The sequence below is a fragment of the Geospiza fortis genome, unplaced genomic scaffold (genome assembly GCF_000277835.1).
Source record: "Geospiza fortis unplaced genomic scaffold, GeoFor_1.0 scaffold85, whole genome shotgun sequence".
Classification (NCBI taxonomy): domain Eukaryota; kingdom Metazoa; phylum Chordata; class Aves; order Passeriformes; family Thraupidae; genus Geospiza; species Geospiza fortis.
The window spans coordinates 3,471,842-3,480,476 of NW_005054358.1; the positions used below are offsets into that span (position 1 = coordinate 3,471,842).

General features: G+C 43.8%; 1 protein-coding gene across 2 annotated transcripts in view; it reads left to right on the top strand.

Annotated features, from left to right (window-relative positions):
* The window catches only part of PAPPA (pappalysin 1), a 178,281-nt gene that overhangs the window by 71,344 nt on the left and 98,302 nt on the right, over positions 1 to 8,635 (top strand). For both annotated transcript variants that reach the window (XM_031059238.1, XM_005423806.2), the window contains exon 7: positions 1,253 to 1,760. In XM_031059238.1, coding sequence (XP_030915098.1) covers positions 1,253 to 1,760 — 508 coding nt within the window. The remainder of the gene's footprint in view (positions 1 to 1,252; positions 1,761 to 8,635) is intronic.

The window sequence follows — 8,635 nt, forward strand, 5'->3', positions numbered from 1 at the left end:
AGGGGCTCTGGGATATGGGAGGTGAGGGGGAAGCATGAAAATTTGGGCATCTGCAGGACAATAACGTTGAATCACAGGAAGGCTGCCAGGAAATCTATTCTGCATCTGAGTTCATTTGGTATGAATGGGAGAATTCCCTGAGCTGTTTATCCTTGACAAAAGAGACACATTTCTAACACTTCATTGAATCACAGACAATCAGAATAACCTTCACACATTGCCCTTTTCTCTTTAAATTAGTAGTGATGTCCTGTTTGTCCATGTATGCCCAGTAGTTTATCTTGCTTTTTTCCTCAGTTGCAAACAACTGTGCTGTCCTTTTTCCCCACTCTGCCTTCTGCATTTCTCTCCTCTCATTACCTTTCTTTATCTTCTTTTCTGTACTTTGCCTTCTCCCTGTCACGCTTGCCTCCCTTTTTGTGTGATTATTTGGGAAGGAAAAGGGAATTTATAGCTCTCACTGGATTCTGTTACCAACTGTTCCACCCGTCTGACCCCTCTGGATCTTGCAGTCCGTGACTCCACGCCAAGTTGTAATGTTACCATAGTATTTGGGAACCCAGCAAGCATTGTGGCTTTCATTATTTTTTAGTACTACCTCCCATGTAGTTGAACACAGCCAATGGTGAGAAGAGTAAAAGCACAAGTGCCTGTTGTTCCATCACAATGAGAGCAAAGAGACAGCTCAGACCCGTGCTCCATGTGCCTCCAAAAATGGGGCCTTGCACAACATGCTAGATCAACCTGTAAATGCCACAGGAGTTGCCCCTGAACAGCACAACTGCTTCTTGGAACAAACAAAGGCTCTTTTCTTGTCTTTGTTAAAGGGAAAAATATTGTATTTTCGAATGAGAGGCAAGGGAATAAGTAGGAGGTGAACTGGAGGCAAAGTGACTCTGTTTATCAGGTAAATTACTAAGTGGAAGAGGTAGAAAATACCATTGTTTGGCACAGGGAAAAACACTAGAAATAGGAAATGCAGGCCCAGCTGCACTGGCACAGAGTGTGTTTTGTGGTGTCCAGTCCAGCTGGGCACTTAAACTGGGTTTGTGTCTCCCACCTGGCCAGGAGACACTGGTGTTCTGTTCCTCCTCCCCGTGCTGGCCCTGCCTGTTCTGATGAAGTAAATAATTGGTTTCCTGGACAGATATGTTCTCCTGCCACCAGCCTGCCCTTAAACTGAAGCCAATGAAAACTCATGTTCTTTAACTTCTACTTCTTCTGTGCCCTCTGATCCCTTCTTCCTTTCCAGGGCACCCTGACGTGGAGCAGCCCTGTAAATCCAGTGTCAGGACGTGGAGTCCCAATTCGGCTGTCAACCAACACACGGTGCCCCCAGCCTGCCCCGAGCCCCAGGGCTGCTACCTGCAGCTGGAATTTCGCTACCCCCTGACTCCCGAGTCCCTCACAGTCTGGGTGACCTTCGTTTCCCCAGACTGGGACTCCAGTGGAGCAGTGAATGACATCAAGCTGCTCACCGTCAGCGGGAAGAACATTTCGCTGGGGCCGCAGAACGTCTTCTGTGACATCCCACTGACCATAAAGCTGGATGTGGGGCAAGTGGGAGAGGAGGTGTATGGGATCCAGATCTACACCTTGGATGAGCACCTGGAAATCGACGCTGCCATGCTGAGCTCTGTCCCCCACAGCACTCTGTGCTCAGGCTGCAAACCCATCCAGTACAAAGTGGTCCGGGACCCCCCTTTCCAGTCTGGATCTCCAGTGGTCATCTCAAACCTCAGCAGGAGATTTGTTGACACGTAAGTAGCTGCTTTCCAGAGAGCTGGATAGATCAAAGCAATGCCCTGTTCTTCTCATCTTTAGGAAGCATGTTGAGATGCTTGAGTGCGTCCAGAGGAGGCAACAAGGTTGGAGAGGGGCTTGGAACACAAACCCTGTGAGGAACATTTGAGGGAGCTGGGGCTGTTTAGCCTGGAGAAGACGAGGCTTAGATGTGACCTTATTGCTCTCTACTCCTTCCTGAAGGGAGGTTGCAGACAGATGGGATTGGTCTCTGCCACTGGGCAGCACTGACAGAACCAGAGGACACAGTCTCAGCTACATCAGGGAAGGTGTAGGTTGGATGTTAGGAAGAAATTTTTCACCAAAAGAATAATAAAGTACTGGAATGCTCTCCCCAGGGAGATGGTAGAATCACCATCTCTGGATGTGTTTAAAAAAAAAACTGGACATGGCACTTGGTGCTATAGTCTAGGTGAGGTGTTAGGGTACAGGTTGGACTCGATGATCTTAGAGGTCTCTTCCAACCTCATTATTCTGTGATTCTGTGATCCTTCTAATGTCCAGCACTACAAGTGATTGTAAAGGTGTTGAACTAGACAGACAGACAGACAGACAGACAGACATGCCAAGAATTATCAAGATAGAATGTCCTCATAGCTTGTCTCTGAAACCAGGGACATTAAACCCAAATGAGAGAGCCTGAGATTTCATGGAGAGTTTTTGAGAAATTTCTGGGCTGGCTGTACAGAGATGTGTCATTCAGGTTTTCTTTAACTAGAAAGGATAATGCAGTCTACCTAAGATATCACAAATTAAATGTTTAAGCTAACCTAGATGAAGGCCTCTGGAATAACATGGTCATAATTTCCTTGGCAATCTTTTGAAAGTAATGTTTTGGTGGAGAAGGAGAGAACAAGGCTTTCAGTGCTGGAGCACCAATTAACTGCTCAAGAAAGTGTGCAAAGTAATTCACATGCGTGTTCATGTGTATGAATGTGTTTCACCCACTCCATTTTCTGCTTTCATGGGTCACTAAACATAGTTGTGTTGGTGTGAGATCGTTCTGAAATGGGAAACATGGCAAATGCACCAGTTTGTTGTAGAAACTGAGTGTCATCCCAGATACAATTACAGTCATCTAGTAAAAGGATGCATTACTGTTGAGGAAAGTTCAAAATATTTACTAATTTCAAGGAGATCCGTGATCTACCCATAAGCATTTGCCAGGAAGAAAAACATCTTTTGCATAACGTGATTCCCTGGAAATGATTCACTCATCTGTGGAAGCAACATGAAGCTCTTTTGAAAAATGAACACCAGATAAAAGGAAACCTGCTAAGAAAACTGCACTCTAATTTAGAAAAGATGATCTAATTAGTACAGCTAATATCAAGGAAGCATACATCATTATGGTCTTCTAAAGCATATTTAAATAGAATAAAAATGATTAATTAACAATTCAGTAATCACAAGCTACCATCCCTTTTCATAGCCCAATTAAGCATCTCAGAAGATGCAAATTGTCCCTACAGATTTCAAAATTTAAGGTAACTAACAATAGTGAATCTAAAAACAAAACCCAGGACATCACTAAGATTACTCATATGCTGAAAGTTAAGCATGTGCTTAAGTGCTTTCTTGGGTTGTAGCCTTGTTCAAACAATTGCTGGCACTTAGCATGAGATGGATATTGGCATATTGGAAATGTGGAAAGTGGTGAATTTTCCCAAGATTTTGCTGTGAAAGCATCTTTGCCTGAAACCTAGCCCACTCTCATTGGAAAATGGGACTGGTTTGGTTTGAAATATTTGCATACCTTAGCACAAGTTCCCACAGAAACAGGTCCAGTTTTGACTTCATAACACAATGTGAAAGAAAAAAGAGAAACCCCAAACATAACTTCCATTCTGAATTTTATTTCTTTGTCTTTTGCTATGATTTTGTGAGTCATTTCTAGCTTACAGCTAGCTCAAGTGGAGTAGTGTTCTAAGAATTAAATCAGTAGCCAGGAATTAATGACAGTTTTCCTGAGGCTCATTGATTACATCACAGTGGGTAACAGCACTGTCCCTATCTGTATGTCTCAGGTAGTGACACAGCCAGCTAAAAACCAGACAGAACATTTAATTTAGTCTTTCTGGGCTCCACCTGTGATCAGTGGACAGAAATGGATGCTCCTGGAAGCTGGCACAGCCAACCTCAGAACCAAATCCCATCCAAACCCTCCCGGCTAGCTGGGTTCACTTCCTCTGTGTCTTACTGGGGACCAGGGGGAAAATCCTGCCAGCGAGCTCTGGCAGGACACTTGGGAAGTGAAGTTTTAGTCACTGGGTCAGGAGATAAGCAGATTCTTAAGCGCTCATAAATGGCTTTGAGACTGTTTTGGCTGAATGAGGGTGGGCAGGCCCTGGCACAGGGTGCCCAGAGCAGCTGGGGCTGCCCCTGGATCCCTGGCAGTGCCCAAGGTCAGGTTGGACAGGGCTGGGAGCAGCCTGGCACACTGGGAGGTGTCCCTGCCATGGCAGGGGGTTTGGGGCAATATGATCTTCAAACCATTCTGTGATTCAAGACTTCTGCATGTGTTTGAACTTTTGAGAAATGAGATGAATTTTTTATCGTATCATCCGGGCACAGCACTGATCTGTATCCCCTGGTGATGGGGAGATCCAGAGGCTGCTGCTGGGCCACACCTTGAGACACAACAAACCCCCTGAAACTCTGCATGGCGTTGTGGCTTCATGGTAGAGGCAAAAGCAATACGAATTTCCCATTGGAACCCTGTGCAAAGACTAGCCAGAGTCTCTGCACTCCCTAAGCAGGAAGGAAAGGACAAGGGAATCCAGGGACAGAGGCAATGGGCCATGCTCCTGCTTATGAATGTGTGTAGAGGTAAATGCTGTCTCTCTCCCCTGTTCACATCTGCCTGTTTACCTCACTCTGCACCACTGGAGTTCAGCATATTTGTGCAGCCAGACTTTGCAGCCCCTTTATCTCCCTGTGAGCCCCAAGCCAGTTGCCTGCTCCTCCTTGGTGCCCTTGCATGTTTTCCATATTAAATAAAACAACACCCCCACAGGTTCTGTGGAAGGCTATTTTGAAGGCAGTCACATATCTTTACTCTTGCCTCCTCTGACCTTGATTTTTACTTTCTCTTTTTCTCCCAAAGAAAATATTTGCTTGCGCTGTTATCTGTAAGCAAGATCCTTTCCCCAGGTGTGGCGATGCTGAAAGAAAAATTAATTTCTTTTACCTTCTTCCTGTCAAAGAGAGGAAACTTCCTTTTAAGCTGAGAGGAGAGACAGCCTTTAATGGATAGCCCTTGCCTAGTCAGCAGTTGCTGCTCCACAGAGGAGAGTAAATAACTACAACAGTGGAAACATTTTATTAAGAAATGCAAAATAATGCCAGACCTTCTGTTCTCAAGCAGAATTTTAATCTCAATTCTTGGCTCAAGTTGAGGCTTAAACATTAATTTCTGAGGGACAGGATCTTATCCAGGACTTTATCCTTGGACCTTACAGAAGCCAGGCAAGATACACTCAATTCCACAATGTGTGATCAGCCAGGATTGCTGGTGTCTGGGATACAAAATGAGACTCAGAGCCTAGGAGAAGAGAAGAAACCTAAATAAATCAGTGGGGGGAAAAAAGAGGTCAGGCCAGGTGCAGCAGAGAAGTGCTGAGTCTTCACACCATAGCAGCTGATAAGGAAGGAGCCTCATCTGCAAGTCTCACAGTCTCAGCTCACAATTTAATGCAGTGTGTGGGCTGTGCACATGCTCAGAGGCTGTTCTCTGGAAATACTGAGTGACATGGTCACAATGGCAATTGAGGTAGTGGCTTTTCACCATTACTGGAGGATTTTTACACTCACATTGTTGTGTTGGAGAGTTTTTGAAGAGCTCAGTGATTTTTTTTTTTTGAGCTTTTTGGATTTTTAATTTTTTGAAGCGCTCAGTGAGCAGCCAGTGCCCTGAACTCTCTGGATGGTGTCAGTCCCAGCCCATGTTCCCCATGGCAATCCCAGTATCCCAGTTTGTGACAGTGAGGAGCAGAGTGCTCTTACCAGACCTACGTGCTCTCCTCTGGCAGACCAAGCCAAGACACACCGAGGTTGGTTTTGGAAAGTTGTCAGATTAACTGAAAAACTTTCAGAGAGTTAGAAATTTTCCCAAGTTTTATTCCACAAACTTTGTAAGAAGCCTCAAAGTGTGGTGGACAGCACTGGATCAGGTTGTCTTTGTGGTGTTAACCAGTAGGGTTTTTTCAAGACAAAGGCATTGACTGAAATAACCTGAGAAAGAATCTCAGCACGAAGCCCTGGTACAAGGTTTGGGTTTGCAGAATTGAGCTTCTCTGAGAGGCAGGTTTGCAGTCCTGTGATATGTTATTCTGAGCCATTCCTTCCAGAGCTTTGGTACCGAGCTGACGCATAGAGATCCTGCATTCAGACTTCAAAAAAGGAACACTGAGAGAGAGGCTTGCATTTTCTTGTACAGGGAATAGGTTTTTCTTCTCAATTTTGGCTATTTTGCACTGACATTCTATGGCTAAACCTTTTCTGTTGCTTGATAATAGTTGGAGGGGACTGATCATCATCTGTGTAAACAGCAGTTCTTGTTCAAGTACAATATTTTAAAATATGCTGTTAGAATCAGGACTTCCATTCAGTGCTGAACTTGTAAAATCCATGTCACTTCTTGGGTTTTAACTCTGTTTTAACACCTCAAGGTGGTGGACTAAGATCTCACTCTGGCTTCTTGGAGTGTTTGCAGAATGACAGAGAAATTGCCACCCTCAGGATGGCAGGTGGCTGGAGGGCTCCTGTGGCACTCTTTGTGGGTCCTTAGTGTTCTATTGCTCAGGAGTCCTCAGCACTTCACGTGCTTTACTTCATCCAACACAATATTTTTTTCCCAAATTTGCCTTATTGATGCACATACCATTTGTTACTGGTCCCCAGTTGGAAGGGGCATAGAGTCAGTGAAATGGAAAACTTGAGACAAATGGAAAGTGACTTTTTAGTTTGAAGTCTCCTACAAATATGAACAAGCAGAGAGGCTGGAGAATCAGCAGTAGCTCTTCAAAATGAGCAAGACAAAGGATTTTCTTTTTCAATGGACAAAGCTATTTTGAGCTTTCCTAAGAAGCAAACACCTTTCTGCCCCACCAGGTTACTCTTACCCCTGTAATTTCCTTACAGCCACTTATTGCTCTTATTGCTGTGCCTTTTAGCCCTGAACTCAAGAAGAAGAGTGCATTTACCTGACCCTGGCCCTGCTGAATGGACTGGGAAATTATGAATATCACACTGATGACATCTAAACCCAAATCCCTGCAGAATGCAACACCAAAACTTCACAGCAACATCTGTCCTTATTGTGGCATTCCTTCCTTTACCTCAAAGATCTATTTCTCTCTTTTTTTCTGAAGGTCTACCAGCCAGAGGAATGTATGATCTAAAGCAGCTAAAATGAATTGCCAAATCTATCTGTCATGAAGATAATTAACACCATATTTCCACGCAAACAAGATACAGATCACTGGGTGCTTTTTCTCCCAGCACCAAAAGCTGAAGCCCGTATTATCACCCATCTTCTGCTCATCCCTCCTCCACAGTTACTATGCCAAACCTCTCTCAATATGCCAGGAAATACTGGGGAGTATCTAAGATAGGACTGAAATATTAAGAAAATAGAAACTTTGAATGCCTAGATTTATCTGCAAGGTTGTCCATGCGATGCTGGTGTGCTACACATCTGGATTCTCAGCTGGCTTTAGAACTGTAAACGGCAGTCCAGCTGTCCTTGTGCATCAGCACTTACCCAGCTACCCTGGAAAGGCCTTGCCTTGATGTGTGCAAGGACCTCCTCTGCTTCTTCATCTCCCTGATGGTTCATAGTTGCCTCGCAATTGAATAAATCAGAGGATCATAGAAACATGGAATGGTTTGTATTGAAAGGCACCTTGAAGATCATCTAATTCCAACCCCTGCCGTGGGCAGGGACACCCTTCACTAGACCAGGTTGCTCAGAGCTCCATCCAGCCTGACTTTCCAATTAACTGCTCTCTTCACCTCTCACCTGCAATAAAGAGTTTCCAGTTTATTCTGATTTTCCTGGTCCTAACAAGTGTAATATTGTCTTATACCAACATATGGACCATTTCAAGAGATCCAAACCTGTAAATTATTCATTTCTGCATTATAACTCCATCTTTCTCTGCATTGACTGAGCCTATTTACCAATTCTCTATGTCTCTGGATATTTGAACTTTTGGGTTTCTGATTTTTTTTTTCAGGAAATGTTTGTTAGTCAGCCTCAAAGTGATAACTGAATGAAAAAATTCTATTTTCATTCAAATTTATCTTTCTATCCAACCTATTGCTGCTACTAGATGTAAATGCAAAACAGTGTGTCTGTTTTTGAGTCACTGACTATTTGATGCCCACTCTTACATCACACACTACCAGGGAAATGCTGTTATTGAAAGCATTTTTCACTAGTCTCCAACTAGGAGGTTTCTTTCCCATAATTGCATAATTCTCTATATTATTTTTTCTTTAGTAATAGGTTAGAGGTCCCTGGCTATATCCATATGACATTTTACAGCTCCTCTCCAGTAGAAACACTTTTACCAAGCTTCAGGAGGAACTGATTTACTCTTATTCACACTTTCTTGCTCATTTCTAAGAGCTTTCCTATCATTAGCTTTCCATGCTGGCTTTCCATGGACAAAGCTATTTTGAGCTTTCCCAAGAAGCAAACACCTTTCTGTCCCACCAGATTTCTCTTACCCCCGTAATTTCCAGTTTCAGGTTCAAGAACTTGCCTAGTTCTTCATCCAGAGTCTTTTTGTTAAGGAGTAAATGTTTCATTTTTCTCTTGCAAAAC